Raw genomic sequence first — 23,764 nt, 5'->3', positions numbered from 1 at the left:
TGATAATCAGCTGACAGGTGGAAGCCAATAATCATACTTTAATTAACTTTAATTCATGTTTATTTCAAAAGTGTTCTCACCAGTGAATGGAAGCAGACGTCATAATTACTAAATTGGTGGAACTTAAGTTATTTTCCACAAGTAATAATACTGAAATACGACTTAATTGGATGCTCTTCCAGTCAAGGGTGAACAGCCAGTACAAAACTCAGAAGAATAGACATCAGATTGCATTGTGAGCTTTTTGTTTAGGCAAAGCTTTGAATCCTACAATGAGCAAAAACATTGCAGTTTATATTTTCCCACATTTTGTATTCTTCTATATAATGCTGACATAGATTCTAATGGATCCAAATTCACATAAGGCCCGGCATGTAAAAATTCCAATTGATTAAAAATGTAGATATAAAAATTAATTTCATCTCATGCTGAAGTTTAACATACATGCTGGTTCAAGGGATGTGCAAACCAAGGAGGCTGAAACAGGAGGGAAGGGTGATGAGTTCAAATGGTAGGGGATGAACGCTCAGAAAACCTTAGAATGCGGATGAAAATGCAAAGATATTTACAGTATTTCTGCACAAATAGGCAATTGACAGGGAATACAATACGGCATTAGGGATGACAGAAGGGAAGAGCTGAAGGAAATAATGTTGAGGCTGCTTATAATTCCACCTGGCGATAAGACGTCTATGGGGTACCACATCAAATTTGATGTTGGTAAAAATTAGTCAAGTCCAATTTTATTTCCACAGCACCGAATCACTACGCACTTGTCTGATACCATTGTCCATGTAGAGCGAGTTTGATTCACATCTTTAAACGACTTACAGAAACCCAACATTCCCCCATGGGCAAGCACTTGGCAACAGTGGAAAGGGAAAAACTGGGCATTTACCGCGCAGAAACCTTGGATAAATCCAAGCTCAATGCTTGGCGGCCCTCGGTCTCGACCGGTTCGGATGGCGGGTTTATGAGGGTTGGAAGGGACATATCAGTGGTCAAGTCAAACTAAGTCACTGGCTGCAGTAGAACAAAATATCCAACACATTCTCAGACCCAAGTCTGCAACAGATACAAGTACCCGTTTTTTTTTTTCAGCAAACAAGGAACATCATTTTTCGAAAAACCTGGAGAAGTGTCTATTTTTTGTGTGCAGCAGCATCAGTGGAGGGATACAATTTCTCATTTAGAACATAATGATGTGGAAAAAACAGGTCTGCTTTAATTTAGATATTTAGATATAGATCCAGAGACAGACGTTTACAGATGTAGACATAACACTCAAAGTTCATTGAAAAGTGACGAGAAAGGAGAGTCTAATATGTTGGCACCTGACACTGCGCGAACCTTCCCCATTCGTCAGGCTGTTGACACATTTGGGGGGGGAATGTGTTTCAATATCATGAGCTTGCAACATCTATCTCGGCACCGGGAGAGAAAAGCAACAAGGCCACTGAAGCTGGAATCATATCCTTAAAACAGGTGCAGTGTTGCATCTGTTGCTTAATGAAAAGAATCTTATTTTTCATTACAACCAATAAATTCAGCCTTCCTTTAATACTTTCAAAAATACTATCATACAAAAGAAAAATAGAGACACAAAACTAAAATGTTGGTATCTTAAAAAAAGGAAACAGTTTACCCTGATATTTAACATAGAAGCCTATGGGTAGAATTACAGGACTGTCTCAGAAAATTAGAATATTGTGATAAAGTTCTTTATCTTCTGTAACGCAATTAAAATAACAAAAATTACTTTTTCATGATATTCTAATATTTTGAGATAGGATTTTTGAGTTTTCCTAAGATGTAAGCCATAATCAGCAATATTAAAATAATAAAAGGCTTGCAAAATTTCAGTTGATTTGTAATGAATCCAGAATGTATGATATTTTTGTTTTTGTAATTGCATTACAGAAGATAAAGAACTTCATCACAATATTCTAATTTTCTGAGAAAGTCCTGTATTTGCTGGCTGAATGTTTTGCTCTGGTGAATGTAGACTAATATTAGAACATTCTGTAATGCTTTTAGGGGCCAATTTATGAATGCACACATTAAGAGAAAAACATAAACTGACTATTGATACAAGGTGACATTGGATTAAGTCATCAATACAGAGGATTTAAGATATGCATTTTCCCAGTGAAACTGCACGACCCTAAAACACAAACGCACACACAAATACACACACTGACAAGTAATGATAAAACAAAGTGCAAACCCAAAGCCAAGTTTCACAGAGCCTCGCTCTCAGTCTCTCGCCTACAGCCACACTCTCCCCTCCCTGTGCGTTCAAATATGTTTAATTTCATGAGTGGAGACAGACGTCCGGGAGTCGGGCGGCCAGCTTCCACTCACCGTGATTAACCCGACCATAAATACCTGGTTCAGACTCCACAAAATTGGCTGATCCAAGACTGATATGGTGAGTCACGCCTTCAGCTTTTTCATTCCACTTCCTCGGCCATTCTCCTTCGGACTTAGCATTTACCTTTTCTCTTTGCCTACAGTTTACCAGATGTTTGTGCTGGTCCCTCACGATTTAAGGCTGCTCTCAGCTCCTGGCTCTTCGGATCCCACTCTGCATCCTCTCCCCCCCCCCCTTTATCCACATGCCCAAAGCCCACTGTCAGGGTTCCAGCAGCCAGCCCAGGTTCTCTTCGGCCTCTCTCCCCAGCCAATTTCTTCTCCACTCTCATTACCCGGCTGTCAATAAACTGACTTTAACAATCCTTCCGCCTGTCTCTGTTTTGCACTTCACTGCTTCTGCCTTAATGATACCTCAGCTTTCAGCAGCATAAAATACATGTTCAATGAGTTACTGAGGAAGTAATACATGACCAAATATATCTTGAATGATTTGAAAAAAACAAAACAAAAAAAAAACAAAACAACAAAAAAATAACCCTTCTGAAGGTCACCAAGTGCCTGAAGAGAAATAAAACCAAAAAATGGGGTGAGGTGAATAGGAACAAGGCTATTAAAATGTGCTAAATTATTCACAATATGTTTGTACAACATCACAGATGGCATATAAGTGATTGTCAATCTGTGCATATTACGGAGAACAGCATGATTTCATGAGCGAGCTGTGATACAGACAGAGTCTATTTGACTGAGACCGTAAGAAAGAAATAAAATCTTCTGGCATCTTTTGAGAGCCGGGAGATGTGCAGTTTTGTGTCTGCAAAGCATCTGGTCGGTAAACATTGTGTCACTCATCCTCGGTTACACTTATAGCTCTACGGATCCTTTTTGTTCATGTAACATCGGCGAGCGGCGAGTCTGCATGCATTTGATTACAATGCATCCCTGAGTTTGGCAGCGGCCATAAGCTGGACACCGCAATGTTTAACAGGAAGGCGCAGGGAGACTATTTACAAGGTTAAGGATTTATTGGACAGCGATGCATGAGGTTAGCCTGAGTGATGCATTTGTTCTACTTTCAGAAAGCTTTTCCCTGTAAGTTCCTAAATGTAAATGAAGGAAACGGTGTCCCAGTGCCGGGAAGGGGGAGGAGAAAAAAAAAAAAAAAAAAAAAAACGACGCACCGCTTAGTCACATTTCATTAATCACATTGCTATTCTACAACATTACAATTTGGTCGATGGGCAGTGGCGGTTTCTCTGTGTTCGGCCTGGGACATGCAGTCCATCTTAGTCTTAGGCAACACACTTTTATCATTGTGGGAACTGTTTGAGGCGATGCTGTGCTTAACTTTGTTAAGTTCCTAATAATGTGCTTCTAATGGAATTTAAGGGGGGAGAAAATTAATAGCCCCTTTTCCTTGCTAACATACGCTCTGAAGTTGATTTAAATTCAATTTGAGGCTTCAGCAACTTCACGTAATGAAGTGTGGGACTGATACAAAGTTATTCAAAATTCTGGCTTCCATTTTTTTCTGTTTTTAAACTCCTGAAGAAAAAAAAAAAAAGGCTAAAAACAGAAATCCTCATTATTGTCTAACTTAAGCTACCAAGGCCAAATATTGGTTTCAATTTAGAGGATTGACTTAGAGCCAAAACATTATGGATAGTCCACCTTTCTACTTTCAGCATGTCAGCCGTTAGCATGGAGCAAATGTCAACAGGTCAAAATGTTTGACCTGTTAGACAACAATAGAGAAGTTGGTTTAATTTCAAGAAACCACTTTGGTTGGACAATCGGTGTGTTTCTAGCCAACGTGGATAGGGTTCAAACCGGAAAAATATCAATGTCAACCCACATAAAAATATCGGACAATGTGGAATTTTGACATTTGAAAGTTTAAAAGATGTCTCATTGTCATTGTGGACTGTGACATCACAGGATAAAAGCAAGACTGTCGATGTCATACGTCTTCAGTATCATTAATCAAATAGATGGCTTTAGACATCCTTCCATGGTTGCCACAACCAAGATTCAATCAAAGTTGGCCTCAGCTGGATGGAAACAATCACATGCACACACATACATCCACATATACACATATACATATATATATTTAAACTAACAAAAACTTTTCAATGGCTTATGTGATCATAGATCAGAAGGCATTGAAACATTGTTTTTTTATGGGAAAACAAAAACAATATTGGAATCAAATGTGAGAATGGGATAAGCTGTAAACTACAAAAACAAACAAATAAAAACAGCACTCTAATATAACGTCATTATTTTACTATATTTTTGTTCTCATAACATAATGGGTGAATGGATAACAGTAACAAAGGGCTTATAGAAGTATGAATGATTTGAACATGGAGTAAAACCATTTATATGTAAATTTGCTTTTCTACATTGAGTCCAAATAACACTGTTCAGTTTTTGGGGAAATTATTGACCTTTGAGATTAAATGAACTAATCCTTGCAAATTTTGATTAGATTAGTTAGAAAACAGGCCATAAAAGTGCTCATTAGTGATTTAGATTTATGATGATGTATACACAGGGGGAGAGCATGTACCTAAAAGACAGGGTTGTCTAATGATCATGATGCCTTACACAAGTGTGTTCAGACAATGAAAAAATGTTCCACAGCAAAGTTTATACATTTTCTTCACTTTGAAATTAAAGGTTTTAAAAAGAGCCGTAATTGATTTTTTATGTTTTTTTAATTGCTGAGTACCTTTGCCTCGGCTAGATCTATGCATTGTGCAGTAACATCGCCTACAAACTGTGAAAACAATGCTGATAACTTCCCCTATATTTGTGGCGAGGTAACATTTGCATCTCAAATGTGCAATATGACAACAATGGTGGAAAAACTAAAGTTAGGCACACCACCTTTAATATTGGAGTAAAGTTAAGGAGCATAATCACTAACTCCTTGTCCTAATTTGTAACTAGTTTTGATGGAAATTTGACCTGGAGCTGTATCTCTGAAACCAGAGTCAGTGAACACTCAGGATGTCACTTTCCTTTATTAGTGACCCAATTTCAGTGAAATATAGCTGCTTTCATTTCTTTTTGAAATTCTTTTCTTAGGCGAATGTAATATTTAAAACGATGCAAATGAACCGAGAGCGGTGCAATGTCAACATTGCCCACACACGCACGCACACTTTTATACATGTGAGAATATAAATACAGTGGACTATGACAGGATGATGCCATGGTGTTCCACTATGAAGAAAAATGAGATGAAGAATTTGCAGAAAGTGTAAAATAATCAAAGTGAAACTTCCCCAGAAAGTGCTGTGCAAAATTGGGTTACACTCTGTGTGGGAAAATGGAAAGCACTTTCCAATCCTCCTCTTTGCAAGAATGTATTGGTTACAGTCCAAGGCTCAACGGAGGACATATTCGAGATAAAAGCAAAGAGCAATACCTTGGTTATTTTGGATTGAACAGAGGACACTATGGATGAGGACACTGCCTCTTCTTTCTCCTGAGAACAGCCCCTGCAGAGAAGAGAGATGAAGAGGAAGTGAAGAAAAATAAAACAATAGACACTCCGGGAGAAGTACAAAACCTATTAACTAACAGTAACAAGTGAGAACATACAATATGCATGATATCTTCAGAAAAATAATATAAGGATGAAGGGAGGAAAAACAGAAGTTTTGTGTAAGAAAGGCACATGACCTAGAAAAACAAAAATAATAACCCAGAACAGGGATTTCAGTTACAGCAAGGGGTACACATTATTATTTTTTTTTTGTTTTACACAGATAGACATATCCACGTTTTTGGTTCTGTAACAGCAGAGAAATTAAAGTTATTCCTCATACGTATTATGGTATTGTGTCTTACAATCCACTAGCATGCTCAAAAAAAAAAAGCACATATTCACTGGGAAAACTGCTAAATTAATTACACTTGTTTCAAATGTAAAACTATTTCTGGAGTGTTTCTGCAGGTATGTTACGCTGACACAAAAACACTAGCATTTCAAGCTAATGAAGCCAACATCAATGATAAATGGAACATATTTCTTGTTTAGGGACATTTTTGCTTCTGACTGTCTATCCTTCCCCTGAATGAATTCACTGGTCGAAACTGATTTGATCTGTCCACGATTTATAGTGTGAGTGACAAACTCCCTCCTTTCTCATCGAGGTGGGGGCATGCCCACCGGCCTATGGCTAATGGAATTAGTTTAAGGGGGGGGGGGATCTTCTTTATATATGTGTGGTGATTGTTTATGTTAAGTACTCTTAAATAATGCACTATTTGGGCTGAAAAAAAATCTGCACATTTTTTAAACAAATCCCATCTAATCATAGGACCTGTGGTCCAGGGAAGGCAGACCTAGCTGCAGTAAGACTGCAGACTTTACTGTTTACTGCTGTTTCTCAATTTATTAAGGAGGTGTCTGCAGCACAAGTGACCTTTTCACTGTGGTTCTCTGGTAACTGGTGTGTTTTTTAATGACTGGATATCAAAACAGACAATCTTTTGAAAAGGGGACTTTGGAATTAGACCAATCTGTGACAGGAAGATAATTAAAATTTTGGTGGCACAAATGAACCGCGTGAATAAATCAGAAAGAAAATTGATAATCTGTAATTATATTTTGTTCTTAATGACAATGAGAATGATTGAATTCTTTCTTTGAATTACTTTTGTGTCGTTGCATTGCATAGACCTCTCATTTACAGTGGACAGTTCAACATCGGGCTGCCTTTTTCAACAGACACTACTTCACATCAAACTGTTTTCAGGGTTTTGGACATTTAAGCTCTGAAACCTGTGAGGGACTGAAGCTCCAGGTACCGAGCTAGCTATATAAATTTATCACCCCCTGCCATACAGGCAGTAACATGATCTTTGACCGTGAGTGAGTCACAGACACAGCTGGTGGCTTGTTCCTATACAGCACTGCAAAGTTTCACACGGACCTTACACGGTCATGTTAAGCTTTATTTAGCTATGATGCCGATGAAAAAATTGATAAGGAAGGCTGGTAGCTAGCCTAAACAATCTAATAAATAAAGTGACAAGTTAGTCAAAATCATCGCTTGCTGTCAATGCCTGGGCCGCCTTATTTACAATGCCAACTAGAGTTGTTTATATCATAACTATCAATATGTTTGGCCATTTAAAGGGATGTGAAGGCCACTGCGTTTGATCACAGAAGGATAGGAGGCATGAAACTGTGGCTGACGGCCCCTAAAATTAATTAATACATTGCATCACTCCAATAATACAGACTAGGACTATAATGGGGCTCCGGCTAGGGTGATAAATTTTATCTTTTGCCACTTGCTTTAATATTGACTTAACTGGTTTATGTTTTACACATCTCAAAATTTCAGCACAACAAATGAGAATTTTTTTGTTTTTCATCCTCATCATAATTATCATGGATTGTAGGAAGCAATAAACATGATTTGAGATCAAATCCAAAAAGACCAAATATATGCCAATATACCAAAACAGCAAGGAATTTATGTTCACATTCATTAGTTACAGCTCTCCTGTTGGACAAAAAACAAAACATGCAATATCAATGTCGTACATAATCACTTTAGCTCATTCTTCCAATTGGCACAATAATCTTTTAAAAAGCACAATGGAAAAAGTGTGCCCCTGTTTCACATGTGGCGGATGGCTCAGAGACTACCTGGACTCCTCAAATAAAAGGACTCCACCATGAAATGTGCTACGTGATTAGGATATGTAATCGCCCCCTCAAAAACAAAATGCTTCAGAGGAATCTGTTGTTTTCCCTCCATTTTTATTATTTTCGCCACTGGAATATGTTTGCATCACACTTGTTTTGTTTCTGTGCCATCTTCAATCTATATGCATATATTCTGAGCACATAGTGTCTGATAAGGTACATGCCTACCCGTATACATATATATGTGTGTGTGCGTGTGTGTGTGTGTGTGTGAAGGGCATGAGTTTGCCTGTAAAAACAGTGGGTGTAACTTATGTGTCCAGTCCTCCTCCTCTTCCGCCTCCCCCCATTTTATTGTCTGATGTAAGGCACAACAAGTGCATTTTCTTAATTAAAACTTTTATTATAGCTTCATGCTCAAATGCTAGTGTGTAAACTGGGTAAAAATAACAGGTGGTCTCCTCATCAACTGTATAGAGCGGTTGCTCAAGTAATGGTGCTGAGAGGCAGAGTTATTTCCTAACCATTAACAAAAGTTAAGAAAAATATAATTTTTCAGAGCATTGTCTTAAAGGGAACCATTTTCTTTTCTTTGCTGACATGCACTACATGTCTTATAAAACCAAAGAAGAATTATTTGCAAAATGTGGAGTTTTATGGAAACAGATTGGTGACAGAATGGTTTGGCTAAGCATAGCTAAGTCCCTGGAAAAAAAGGGCAAAAGCTAAAAGACAACTCAAAAGTAAAGAATTGCACTAAATTTACTCCAGATAAGTCCTTGCTTGTTATGTGTGCAGGCATACAGTCGTGGTTAGAGCTGTCTCGGGTTTGACAGGGTCAACAACATCGTCACCCCCCTGGCTGAGTTGTAATGTTTCTGTCATGTTTTTGAGAAGCCAATATGTATATAAATGCCAACCATCCCTCTGGCCTGCAAATTACTCTGACATGAGGAAGAATCAAACCCTGAAAGGCCTGCTGTGCTTCGTGTTACTAAAACTATGACATTGTAATCGTTGCTCAGGGAAGAGAGGTTTGAAAATCAAAAGGCAATTCTTAAACCTGATGGCCAAAAAGGAATAAAACTACTTCTAAGCAAGGATTGGTGCTTTTCAAAAGCCCTCAGAGGAGGAAATTATTTCAACATCATGGCAGCACACCCTTTACCAGGGTGTTTTCAGCCGTTTTGACAGGCTGCTACTTAAGCCGGCTACTAAAAAGCTGATGTGTCTGAATTGCTGATTTCATTTGATTCGTGAGCAAAGCAACCAATGCCCTGAGGTCAGTTCAAAAATTTTTCTTTGTTAATGAAAAGTGGAATGTTGTTTTATTCAAATACGTTTGAATCAGAAAGCAGCCAAAACATTAGTTGGAAACTGTCTTTGAGGTGGGTTACCTGGAATGTGCCAAGCTGGAGGCAGGGCTCCTTTCACGGGGGACAGTGAGAACCCTTTGTTCGGTGAGTGATAGGGGGATAAAGAGGAAGCTGGAGGCGGTATTTCTTCAGAAGGCATGGAGCCCCCCTTTTTTTTTTTTCTTTTTTTTTTTTTGAAAGGGAGGGTTGGGAGACAGTAGGGTCTTGATTATATCTGGACTCTGGCTTGCATGTCACAGTTTACAAGTGAAAGTACCCGTGGATTCAGTTGATTCATATTTGAAATTGTGCAACGCAACAATCTGGAGCAGTTTTCCACTAGTCATTCGGTATCTTGTCCCCAGTTAGTCTAGGCACATTGTAAAACTTAGGAAAGAAATTAAATAATAGGTAAATAAAATAATACATAACTACAAATGTAATTTGCATTATTACATGTCTGTTGGAAGACAAAAGTATGTGAAGAGAATCTCACGGTCTTCTGCATGAACTTGTCATGGGCATTGGAAAATGTGGTGGACTAAACATGAAAAAAAACACAAATTGAGCACACTCATTCAACATTCAAAATGCTAGTGGAAAAAAAAAAACTGATTGACTCCCCTTTTGGCAGCAAAAACCAGGTGCTTCCTACTGCTCCCTTCTTATCATTCCATGGCATCTTTATTGGTTTGAGGTCCGGGCTGTGACTTGGCCACTTCATAAGGCAGATTTTGCTTTTCTGAAGCCATTCTGTTATGAATTTATGCCAGTATTTTGGGTCATTGTTCTGTTGCATCACCCCACTTATAAAGAGTTTCAGTTGACATACTCACATTCACACATTATACTGAAGGACTGTTTGATAAACTTTGGGATTCAACTTCAAGCTGCTCAGGCCCTGGTGCGGCAAAGAAGACCCAAACCATGATGTGTCTTCAACAGTATTTCAAGGTTGGGATGACATTGAAATGATGATATGCAGTACCTGTTTTATGCAAGATATCGTGCTGAATTCTGGAATCTTAGTTACTTCAGTCCACAAAACGTTTTGCTTTTATCACTGTGAAGTGACAATGTGGTCTTTTTTGAAAAGTTGCTGCAATGTTATTTTCAGTAGTCTAAGGCTTTCTTCATGGTGTGGTACCATAGATATCCTGCTTGTTCAATGCCTTACAAACTGCAGACACATGAACACAGATGTAATTAAGTTTGAATGGCGCCCACAAATCTTAAGCTGTTACTCTGGATCTTTTCTTTAGCTCACTAATGAGTCCTAATTTTGCTACTGGGGTCATTTTGACAAAGTGCACACTTCTTTGTAGAGTAGCCTCTGTCCTTAAGCGTTTCCAATCGTAGATTGTTTGCCTGACAGTAAACTGGTGGATTTCGAAAGTGCTCGAAATCACTTTGTCCAGCTTTATGTAAATCAACAATACTTGTCAGTAGATCCTCCAGAAGCTCTTTTTGGTGAGGCACAACTCACACAAGCATATTTTTCTTGTGATGAGCAAACTCAAAAAGTTTGAAAGGTTTTTATCAGCTTAAGCAGCTCTGGTCACTACTTCCAAACTCATTTTCATAACAAAACTCCAGGTATATTAAACCGGACTACAATTAGCTCATTTGAAGTCAAGAACTCAAGGGTTATAACTTTGTTCCATGAGCAGCATGAGGTTTTCATAGCTGCTCTGAGTAAAGACATGAAAGATCGGATTTTTTAGTGTGTATGTTATTATTTTAGGCACATATTTTTCAATAAAAGGGTACAGGAAAATGGATGGTGAACCATTAAAATTGAAGACCAATTCATGCAGAAACCAAAGTGAAATTCCAACATGTTCACATATTGTTTCTTGCCACTGTATAATGATGTATAATTAGTATTAACTGCTTTGAGCTTTCAAAACTACATTAAAATCACAACACAGACCATGACAGAAGACACATGTTGCCTTTTACTTTCTACCACTCCATCTAAGGAATGATCAAAATGCATTCTTGTGATCAAGAACTTTTCAGTGTTACTGATGCCTGATTTTCAATTTTACCAAATTTTTCGGACGATAATTTGCACTTTTTTTTCATGGTTTTGCTGATCCTGCGACTTATACTTAGGTGCGACTTATATAATCAATATATATCTTCACGTTATTTCACACTGGCAGCCACGAAAGTGTCCTCTAGGCTTGCGTGCCAGTATCTGCGACTCCTATTACAACTGTACTGCTGAAAACTTAAAATTTAAACATCAACTTATAAAGACAACTCAGAAACACTGACCACAAATGCCCCCAAAAGGAAAATTATACTATGCAGATTACAAGCTGCAATTAGTGCAATATGCAGCCAAAACGTTAATCAAGCAGCAGAACGATAATTTGGAGTGAGCGAAAACTAGTGAGGGACTGGCGAAAAACGGAGGATACTGTAACTGCAATGCAGAAAACATCGTCTCCGTCTCAGCGGAAATGAGACGGAGAAGATTAAGTGGAGCCACTGTTGCTTAATTGTTATAATTGTACTGATAAAGATAAGGTTTAACCAGCAAATCATCATCGTTGGGTACGTCCGCTCGGACATTACACGATAACTTGCCTTTCAGGGTGAAATGTCTGTTCTTGGTCTCTAATTTTATAAAACAGATTTCCCTCCAAAAATGTAACTTATAGTCTAGTGTGACTCGTATGTTTTTTTTTTCTTTTTTTTTCTTTCTTCTTCATTATGCATTTTATTGGCTGGTGTGACTTATACTCTGGACTTATAGTCTGGAAAATAAAGTACATTTGTCATCAACTGCCGCTTTAATTAAGAGGGACCATGATGGTAATAGCATCAACCTTAATTAAATCAGATCTGTTGTGTAAGACAAGAGGAGTACTGTAAACTAGTGAAATAATTCTACTAGTCTAAGCAAGATTGTCTAGTTTCTAGTCAGAATCCTTTTGACAAGGTGTTCCAGATTGTCGATTTCTTGTCAATGCATACGCCCTGATCAACATTAAAACCCCAATAAATTAGGATATACAAAATAATAATGCTAAAAAACAGCAATCATGCTTTTAATTTTATTCCATGCAAAAAGGCCAAATGTAATAATATTATGAAGATATTTTTTTCCCGCAACAACAGGAACCTACAATTTATGTGTGGATGACACAAAACACTGTAATTAGTTACTTGTTTGAAAGATATCATAATGGGAGGAACATTGAACAATGGATCAGAACAACTGTATAAATCAGAAGGAAACAGCCACATCAACATTTGAAAGACATGGGCAAACTGCTATATATTTAGACAACAACAAAGTGTAGCCTGAGGCTACTACAAATAAACAGATGCCTACAGCCATTGATCCCAGGCCCTGCTTTGCTTGGCTGAACTCCATCAGTTGGGGCTTGTATTTTGTCACTCTACATAGCAAACATGCCTCATAGTGGTCTGGCTTTAAACAACTGCAAGGCAGGCTCAGCGCATTTTTCATGTGTAAGAATATATGCTCCTTGAGCTACGTTCAAAAACTGACAACAAAACTAAGACAATATTCCACACACAGCTGATCTGCAGTGGTCCAGCAGATGAGGATGCATGATCTTGTATTACTATGGTTTCTATTGGTTTTCTGAGTTCCACAAAATTCCTGACCCAGTGTGTGAGTTCTTAAACTTGCAGCATCAGCTGCATTTCCATGCCTTCTATATTCATCCAGTCTATCAGATCCATCTAAATCATTTCCATCAAAGCTGTCGGGCTTGATTAGGACGGACAACATTGGCCCGTACAACTCCAAATCTCCTGGTCATATTATCAGCACAGACTCATGCTCATCCAAGTATGTGGCTATTTCAGCAGTATGATGTCGCGCAGGGAGGACAGCTTAATCAGGTTTGGGAATTCAGGGAAAGTGGAGGTAGCAATATCATTTCAGAATACAGCCAACTTAACAATAAAAGCTATCAATGTGTCAAACATGTCCAAAGCAGTTTCCCATAGAGACTGAGTTCATGGTCATGTCATATCCAAAAGAAATTTGAAGTTTCCCAATCAACTTCTTGTCCTCTAACCTCTTGTCCTAGTTTTGGTCCATTTCATCAAGAAAGGCCTTGATTGTATCAAAGCAGCTGACAAATCTCTCTAAAACGTTCCCGTGGCTAAGTCATTTAAGTGCTGAGCGGAGAGGGAGATCTGTGTATGTGCTGTCCATCTCCTTGAGCAGGGACCAAAACTGTTGGTGTGTCTATTAGGGTGGCTTAACTATGACCTTAACAACCTTTGCAACTGCAGCCATTACTATCAAGATCTGAATTGGATATTTTTGCACACAGATTTTTCTGATGAGATATACAGTGGGGGCTTCATAATGGGGTAGCCAACCTTTTCTTTAATCAATTAGACAGCTCCCTTTTGTTTCCCAACCAATGTTAATCCGTCATTGCTAAAAATGATCCATTAATGGCTTGGCTATATATTTACCTTTTGTTGTGTCAGACATTGACTTGAAGCAGCAGAGTTCCTCTCCTACAGATGATTCACAGTATCTTGCCATGACTGCCAAATCCGGGATATCATTCACATCCATTCTTTCGTCAAGTGCAATGCTCAATACCACGGCATCTTTTAACCCTGCAATTTGCTGAAATCTGACAAGTTCTGCCATTTCATCAATAAGCAGCTGAATCTGTCACTGCTGGGAGACGTCCTTCACTCTTGACTTGGTTGTTTCTTTTTTGGCACATTTTCAAAAAAAGCATCTGAGAAAGGCCTATTTAATATATTTGCCATCTGCGAACGGCTTCAAATGTTTAACAAAGCAATGAGCGATGCGATAGACACACCATAGTTCATCTGAAACACAAAACTGCAGTCTTCTGACCTTGAGGGCTGGAATGCCCTAACTTTAGCTTTTTTAGCAGGTGCTGTTGCCATTAGCTACAGTGCAGGTTCTGAAGCACAGGGCTCTGGGAAATTTACACAGGAGAGCAATGCTCTCAAATTCTGCCAGCACTGTGGAGAATGAGGGCTGGAGGTTGCGCTGTTATTCGAACACAACTTGGAATTTTGTGTTGCGAATACCATTTGACTGAAACATGAGATATATCACTGAGAGAGTACAAGAAATCGTAGTAAACTGTTACATGAAATGCATTTCAATTGCTTGTCTTTGATTGTATTCATTGGATATATTTTCCTGAAGGCTTTCAAAATGTTCCATTCAAGAAGCGACCCGTTACTCCTCCTCTCACTATAGCTTTGAGATGACTGCTGTTTGTTTTACCTGGATCTGGGATGCCCCCTGGGCAGGCTGGAGCTGCTACTGGGATGATGGCGCTCCCGCTCTTTCTCCTCACGTCTTCTCTCTGATGAGGAACCCCTCCTGTCCCTCCTCCCTGGGGAGTGCGAACGTGATCTTGCCAGGCAAGAGGACAAAGAAAGGGTAAGATGGGCAGCGATAATAACCCTTGAGCTCACAAGCAAGAAATACACAGAGACAGATACACACACACACACATCATATATCACTCATCTGGTTAATATCTATATATCTATGAATGAATTCCTACATCTATTTTTTTTTATTTTGTATGCAGCACATCGGGTTAAACCATTTTTAAAAAACATAATCAGCCAGGATGATAAAATTCAATTATCCCCCCCCCAAAAAAAATAATATATATATATATATATATATATTAAGAAAAGGGAATTCCTGGGGAGTGGCTTGAGCAGGGTAGCTAAACCAAACTGTTGGGATATTATTGTGCGCTGGATCCAAACAGGCAAAAATAGAATATCCAGATATTTACATTTAATCAATTTGTTTTAAAGCTTACATTATCACTTAATTCTTTCACCAAACAATTTTCTTTTCTTATTAAATTCCTTAATTCTCCCCACTGCTTCTTTCCAAATTTAGCAGTTCTCTCATTCAATCATCTCAATTTCAATTGTTATTTTTTCCTCAGCTTTTGAATGCCAATGACAAAGCAACAGATAAGGAGGAGAGATAAGGAGAGCGACATTTGGATAATATTTCTTTTTTTTTTTACAAAAACAGTTTTATGCAACATATTCAATTTAGCTGACACGTGAAGTATGAGGATTATCCATCATGATGGAGGAACCCTGATGGTGAACAACAAAAGACAAAAGACAACATGGCTCCTTGCCCAGCTTAGGGCCACTGGGGCAGCCTCCTTGAGCCAGCCAACTCTCGAAGGGTTAGCTTGTCAGGCAGCACCGGGTGGTCAGGCCTTGCTCCATGGAGCTTGGTTGGGCACAGCCTAAATAAACAAGATGAGGCCATGGCCCCGAGAGCAAACATAGAATTCCAAACGTGGAATGTCACCTCTATTGTAGGGAATAAGCAAGAGCTAGTGCGAGATGTGGAGTGTGACCAGATAGAAACAGTTGGGACAAAACTCCTGGAGGGGGGTTGGACTATGGAGTTCCTTAGGGTCAAAAGGCACCGGGCGGGTGCAGCGATACTCCCATACCCCCGATGGAGTGCCAGCCAGTGGTTTGGAGTTTTCTTAGCTCAACAAGAGGGTCGCCTCCTTGTGATTACTTGGAGATGAAAGGAAATCTCTGGGGGGTTGTTTGTGTTTACGTGTCTAACAGTCCATCAGAACATCCATCCCCCTCGGAGTCACTGGAAGCCATCCTAGACGGAGCCTGAAATGGTGACTAACTTAACACTGCCTGGACACTTAAATCCTCATCCACTCTACAGGCGTATGACAGTGTCACATAGGATGTTTTGTGGGAGTCGCTTCGGTAGAATGGGGTCACAGGAACGTAACTACAAGTTAGATCGTCTCGGTGCAAATGTTGTGAGTGCTGCATCTGCATTCTTGGCACAACCTCAGACAAATTTCAAGTGGCTGCTGGCCTCTGCCATTACTTTCCTTTGTCACTGATTTTGTTAGTCATCTTCAATGACAGGATTGGATTTCCAGCTGCAGTCGAGGGGAGGAGTTTGTCCAATAATTGAAAATCTCTATTGCTTCTCTGATTTTTGCAAATGGTATGGTCCTATTGGCAATGTCCCCAAATAACCCAAGGCCGTCACTGAAGCAGTTTGCAGCTGCATGAGAAGAGGTTGGGGTGCAAGTTAGCACCTCTAAACCTGAGGCTATGGTCCTGTCCTCATAGGAGGTGGATTGTCTCCAACAGATTGGAAGAAAATAACTAACACAGGTAAGAGTTTAAGTATTGTGAAGTCTTATTCAAAAGTGGGGATCGGATTTGAAGTAATTCAGTTATACACTGACTGGGGTCAGTGTATAACTGGGTCATCTCCAAAACTGCAGCTCTAGACTGCAAAACCAGCTCTAGACTGGTTTCCATTGGTTGCTCCATAATATAATAAAAATAATCTCAAATTGTTTGAGGAACATAATGATCAGTTCAAGTTGTTTGCATTTAATTCTCCAGATCTCAGTCCAATTTAGCTGTACAGCATGTGTTGACAAACAAGTCTGTGTCATGGAGCCTCTATCTCACTACTTTAAGCACTTAGGAGATCAGCTGCTCATGTGGGGCCAGATATTATAGATGACCATCAGAGTTGGATGGAGTCAGTGCTTCAATGGCCAATAACTGGTAGCAAAAGGTGAGACCCCCACTGAATTAGATTAGTTGTCATGCTATGACTGATCGGTGTATATCCCCGGTGGTATGGGAACGCCTCGGGGTTGCACAGGAAGAGCTAGAGTGCATCACCAGGAAGGGAGACATTTGGTCAACCTACTCATTTTATTGCCATTGTGACCAGGCCCTTGATAAGAAGTTGACAATGAAATAATGCATGAATGAATCAATAAGCAAGTCAGTCATGTGACTTTTAGCTAAATATGATTCCATTTGGTTTAAATATAAATATTTTATAGACATAAATCACTGTAAGAAAATGTCCAGCAACTGAAATTATTGAAATTAATTATTGAAATGTCCCCATTGTGGGACGATCAAAGACACATTCCAATCTGTTCAATGGAATATTTGAGATACATACTATAATATATAGTGATAAAATATGCATCTTTAAAAAAAAAAAAAAGTGAAAGCTCAATATGGATCATTTGTTTCTAAGAAAATTAGATTTCCTCCAAATCTCACAGGAGAAAATGTAATACAAGGACATAATAAATAGAATGTGCTTTACAGAGGCTAATATGTGAGTAACCTAAGATGGACATCCTCACTGAACACTTAATTAACAGTCATTTTTCTCAACAATCTGAAAACATGTCATTCATATGTGCATTGCTTATTTTTTTACATTGCATGAAAACAATTCATTGCATGAAGATGAGAAACTTGAAAAGCAAACAAAAAAAAATAGATCAAATAAAAAAATGGGAATCTATTGTGTCTTACCGAGACCTCCGTGCCCTTCTGTAAGCAGTAGGGAGGGAGTGCCTAGTCTTTGTACGGGATGCTGACCGTGACCTCGACCTCCTCTTGTGCTTTTTCTTCTTTTTGTCTTTGTCCCTCCCTTTGTTTCTGTCTCTATCTTTCTCCCGGCCTCTGTCTCTGTCTCTGTCTCTATCCCTGTCTCTGTCTCTATCCCTGTCTCTGTCTCTATCCCTGTCTCTGTCTCTGTCTCTGTCCCTGTCTCTATCACGGTCTCTGTCTCGGTCTCGGCTCCTATTTCTGCCGCCTCCTCTTTCTCTGTCTTTTTCCCTGGCTCCTTTGGAGGGAGTGTAGGATGAGGACGGTGCATCCCTGCTGCGATGGGCGCCTTGGCTCTCCGTGGGTGGCCTGTGATCCTGAAGATATGCAGGTGGTGCAGAAGACAGTTGAGGAGGCGGAAGGTCTGACAGAACAGCGAGGGCTTCTTGCATCTAGAGACAGACAAGTAGGGGAGCAAATCAATGTCAGACAGGTATGCTTGGAGTTTTACTGATAATTGGTTTGAAGAAAAATCAAAACAATCACTACGTATTGAATTAAATATAAAAAGTACACTTCAACTGGAGACACACACCATACTGCACTTTTCAAAGTCAATTTCAGGTCTATGCATTACAGTAGATGCACAAACCTGGCAAGGGGTAGATATGAAAAAAGCTCCGTATCTTTCCTCAAAACTATCTTTTGAACCGGAACCAGGCCCCAATTGAAAAATCATAGTTTTAAATTTTATATAATTAATTACTATAACAGGCAGTAAGTGAATGCCTGCAAAACACATACGGTGCGTTATCACGTGTCTGTTTGCAAGATGAAATTACTTATTCCTAAAAATTCAATTTAGGAAATTATGCTATTGGATAACAAGACACGAAGCATCCTTGTGTGGGCATGGATACCGACATGTATTATGCTCATATGTTATAATATGTAAAAGTACTCAGGACAAACACATTCACTTAAACAGAAACCAGAATGCTAACAATACCAAGTTCTGCAAATTCTGTATTCACGCAGATATCTGCATACAGAGATTATTTTATGCATAACAACCAAATCATTATCAAATGAATTCAAAACTCAAGGGAATAACTCCAATGGATTACAAAAGCAAAAACAAACAAAGAAAGCAGGAACAAATAGACTATGTATTTGAATATGGCTTATTCTGGTGTTTTGTTGAGTCAGTTAAAAGGTCTGGCCGAATTTGGCCCATCATTCACCAATGTTTTGCTCCACAACTATCTTCTTCTTCTCCTTTTAGCTTTTCACTTCAGGTGTCACCACAGCAAATCAACCTTCTCCATCTAACCCAGGCATGGCAAAAGTCCATCCCGCGGGCCAAATGTGGCCCATGTTCACATCTACACCGGCCTGTGGCCTCTGTCACAAAATCAACAATATACGTCTGCCAGCACTATTCCAGTCCAGTATGGTACAATACAAGGATTGTACTTCTGAATAATATCATAATAATAGTAGTGTTACTTTCCTGTTCACACACTTGGAATTTAGAAGTTCATAGTGAGGATTTAATAGTGAATAATATTTCAGGTTTTAAATGAACCTGGATGCGTTGACTGTCATTTCCGGACTACAAGCCACTACTTTTTCCACAAGCTTTGAACACTGCGGCTTAAACAAGAATGCGACTGACGAGCTTCACACCGCCAAAACATTTAGCCTCGTCACATCGGACAAATGAAATGACCGGGAAATTCCGAGGCCGTTCAATTGCAACAGCGAAGAAGACGACTTTAACGGTTTTAGTGTGCAGGACGAAGACAAAGATAGTGATCGGCTGGAGTAGGACAAAGCGGGGATAGAAAATGGATGGACTTTTTCTTGTCTTATTTATTATTCATTTTTTTCATCAGCTGTGTTACAGAAAATTTTTGGAAAAAAAGCATTTCCAGTAGGTATTTATGGATGTTACTGGTATGTATCTAATTAAAAGTTAAAAAAAAAAAAAAAAAAAAAAAGTGTTTGTATGTAAAAACCTCATGTTACAACGTGCACACCTGCGGCTTATAGACAACTGCGGCCTATATATGTACACATAGATTTTTTTAGTGATTTTTAGCCGCTGTTGCTTATATTCAGGTGTGCACAATAGTCCAGAATGACGGTAATCTTTCTGAAAGTATTTTTTCCACACAGACTTTTTTTCTCAGCTTATTTGGTATTCAAATGTGAAAGACAGTGATTTTAGTAAAAACTTTAGATATGTGTTCTGTGTTCAGAATATAAGGCTGAATGGTTGGCCCTCACACATTTCCACCTCGCCAAATATGGCTCTCTTTGCAAACAGTTTGGACACTCCCGATCTAACCCTATTCTCTGTATCCTCCTCTCTAACACCAACTACCGTACCTTCATCTTTGCTCCACAACTATGACAAAGAATATTAGGAATCAGATATGTAAGACAGAAACAAGAGCTCCTGTCTGATTAAAATAATGTCCACATTCTTCTTAGAAGAAAGAAGCCTTGATACACTGATTAAAAGATGCTAGACATCACCACACATTCTGTAGGTTATGCACGTGCACACAGCTTTTAACAGTCAGTTGCAAAGTGCCTCGAATTTCCACAATGTGGTTCAGTCTGCTCATATTAGATTGGGCAGCTGCTGGATTCCAACTGAAATGATGGCTTTGGTCCATCAGTGAATTAAGCGTGGCACTAAATCTTCTGAGGTCGGGTTTTATGTTCCAAGGTTAGACAACAGATTTCTTTTGGGACCACCCCATCTGACCAGTGTATGCACTTGGGTTACTAGAGGGATGCGTGAAAAGGGAAAGACATTAAATTGCATATTTAAAATGCCAATGATGACATAAATGCCATGTCCCGGTGCTAGTGAGGATAGCCAATTTTAGGGAGTTCAAATTTATATGCTCCAATCCAGTAACCCTTCTGCCTAAATTTGCTAAACATCTTCTAAATTGGATGGAGCATAAGAATGGGGGTGATATAAAAAGTGCTTGAAAGGTAGCGGTAAAACAAAAAGGCATGTGGGGAAATGGAAGAATTGCCTGGAAAGAAAAGAAGAGTTCTCATTGCAGCAGACAATCAATAGTTAAAGGTATGTAGGGACACTGAGAGGAGAAGAATATTTATCACACTTCTCTGTTTGTGCACTATCAGGTGTCTGAGCTAAGGTAGGGATAATAAAATGACAGCAAGCAAAGTTTGGTTTCAAATGAGGTCTGGCATATGGGAAGCTTATCCAAATACCAGGCTGAGGAAGCATGCGCTGTTTCACATCTGCTATGGCAAGATACCAAAGTTTGCATATGAACAAGAAAATGTAACGGTCTTGTGGTAAGGTTAAGGTGTGTTTTTTATTTTGGAACCATTTTCCCAGAATACTTAAAACAAATAAGTGAACTTTAAAACATTTTCTTCATTAAAAAAATGCAAATTTATTAATAACCTAAATGATAATTTGCAAATCTAGAATGTCTTTGATTCTACGTTTAACAAAAGGCAAGGCAACATTTGCCTTCAAGGTTAATTGAAGTTTCAGATGCAAGAAAATGCAAGGATGACATTGCACTAAATGAAGTAAAATATTAATTTTTAAAGAATTTAAGATTAAAGATAAGATATAAGACTAAATATAAGACTAAAGAATGGACAGTCGCTATGCGTGAGATTGTAAGTGTGTGTTTGAGCTTGATATTACAAATATTCTTATTGTGACTCATCGTATGAAAGTGTACAAACTTTTCACACTGTATATAATGGAGTTATTTGCAGATCTTAGAAAATTGCCCTGAAAAGATGATTGTTGATGTCGAGATGTCTCGGGTGTTCAATGATTAGTGTGTCATTAGTTGTCTACTTCTGGAAACGACCGTATCAGTTGAGGTCTTTCATCAAGGTGAATAAAAGTAACCATAATGAGAAGGAGGATGGGGAAACAAACAGTCAATAGCATACTTATGAAAACAGATTTAACGCAGAACAATTTGAAAAGGTTTTCCTTTTTCGGTGACGATAAAGCCTTTCTTTTCCTTTACATCAAAAGCTAATCATGTTTCAGTAGCACACAAAATACGTATCAATCTTTATAGGCGTCTTTTCAGTTGGGAACATATCCTCAATGATTTCATCTAAACAGATTGAATGAAATAATTGTTTACATATGCAAAGGATGGCAATAAACTGAAATTTTGATTTCTTATCATTCAATGCACATAACATGCAGGGCACAGGTCAAGCAGCAAAATTTGGTATTTGATTTTGATGGGCAAATTTATTTATGAGTGTGACAATGAGAAGTGAGCAAAAGTCACTCACATTCTGAAAGGTCATAAACTGAATTTTTATCTGGAATATATACTTTTTCAATCTCTCACTGATGGCTGCCTCAGAGAAACTGAGGGCACCGATACCCCTTTCTACATTAATAATTCACCCCTCTCCTATGGAATAATCCTTGTAGGATGGTCTGTAATTATCAACAACGTGAATGTAGAAACAAAATGGCTACCATGTTTCGTACGTTAATCTCTGACCACATGAAGACACATTTTAATGGTATAATAGACTATTTCATAACTCTTCTTATTCTTCATATTCTTAATCAAATTTGGAATTAATTGAGATGTTTATTTAGCCATACATTTCTTCGGACTTCAGGTATATAGTCTGTTGGGATCCTGTTTAAAAGGTTGTGAATTATGAGAAATATACATAATTGCACTCTTTTGTAATGCCGGAATATAATGAATGTGTTATTGATTGACCCAATTTGTGAAATAAGAATAAGGCGTTGCATCAAGAGACATCCTTACTCCGCTGTCTCAAGACAAAATTTCATAATCAGTCCAACAGTCTCTTGAATCTATGAAGATGCAGACCAAGGCCCATCATAACACAAACGTCTTCACAACAGGCTTAAGCATTTGATGTCAACATGGCATCCTGTAGATCTGCCTGGTAGGGCTGCAGTATTAAGGAAATATTTAGCGCCTTCCCATACAAGGCACTACCTTGAGGTGTTTTTGAATGTCCATAAAATGTAAGAAAATGCTTGGGTTTGGAGAGGGAGGCGAAAGGCATGCGACAGTTACTGTATGCTAGTTCTTTTACTGGGATAAAGACAGTAACAGGACAGGTTTGATGGCTAAGAGGGGATCACCTCACGCCCCGGCAGCCTTCTTGAGGCACTGCCTTCTTGAGAGAAAACAGCAGTCTTGTGGGGGATTTGACTTTACGCCGTTGTTTTGCCCTGTAGCATGACACGTTTACAAAGAACCCCCAGTCACATAATGCCCAGCTTTGCTGCTGCTCTTTAAAAGATCAGTGCTGATCGTGCATGTCTAGCCCAATGGTTGAGTGCATGCAGGAGTGGAATAAATCATTTCTAGACACAGCTTTGTGCTGGAATAACAAAAGGTTTATACTAGCCTCCTTATAGTCATCAGCACCTCTCTGGCAGCAATTATGCAAGTTTGTAGGTAATGTGTGTCTCAGTGGACTGTGCATGGGATGGCTCTCCAGGTGTAGGTCTGGTTATGATTGCATGCTAGCCATCAGTGAATCTTGATTTGACAGTGCAGCGATCTAAACACACATAAGACACGAACCGTATAAGAAAACGCTGTCTGCTCAAACAATAAGCATGTCCTTGCAGGTGGCTTGACATTTCCATGGATGACAAGAGATCTGAGCTCAAGTACAAGTCAGCCACTGTTACTGATTCTTACCAGAGTTTTAGCAGGCATATTGCTCCAGAGTTGTTGACTAGATCTACAAAGTTTATAACTAGGCCTTTAAATATACCTAGTGTTTGACCGACTGCTTCAAGCATTGAGAGGAATGAGAGATATATGCGAGATATGAAAGCAGGTGAGGAAAGTTTTGGTGATCAAGACTTTTCAGTCATCTTAACATAGTTAATGAAGGGAGTGTTTACCGAATAGGA

General features: G+C 38.9%; 1 protein-coding gene across 4 annotated transcripts in view; it reads right to left on the bottom strand.

Moving 5' to 3' along the window:
• sfswap (splicing factor SWAP) overlaps positions 1 to 23,764 on the bottom strand; it is a 59,183-nt gene that overhangs the window by 1,631 nt on the left and 33,788 nt on the right. For all 4 annotated transcript variants that reach the window (XM_086152506.1, XM_086152502.1, XM_086152503.1 and 1 more), the window contains exons 15-17: positions 17,791 to 18,257; positions 14,687 to 14,818; positions 5,816 to 5,888 (exon numbers count right to left, since the gene is read on the bottom strand). In XM_086152506.1, the coding sequence (XP_086008632.1) occupies positions 5,816 to 5,888; positions 14,687 to 14,818; positions 17,791 to 18,257 (672 nt within the window). The remainder of the gene's footprint in view (positions 1 to 5,815; positions 5,889 to 14,686; positions 14,819 to 17,790; positions 18,258 to 23,764) is intronic.

The sequence above is a fragment of the Fistularia commersonii genome, chromosome 9 (assembly GCF_037954325.1).
Source record: "Fistularia commersonii isolate RoL2024-O1a breed Wild chromosome 9, RoL_Fcom_v1.0, whole genome shotgun sequence".
NCBI classification, from domain to species: domain Eukaryota; kingdom Metazoa; phylum Chordata; class Actinopteri; order Syngnathiformes; family Fistulariidae; genus Fistularia; species Fistularia commersonii.
The sequence above is the reverse complement of the archived record's forward strand: the minus strand, read 5'-3'. Positions and strand labels throughout refer to the sequence as shown.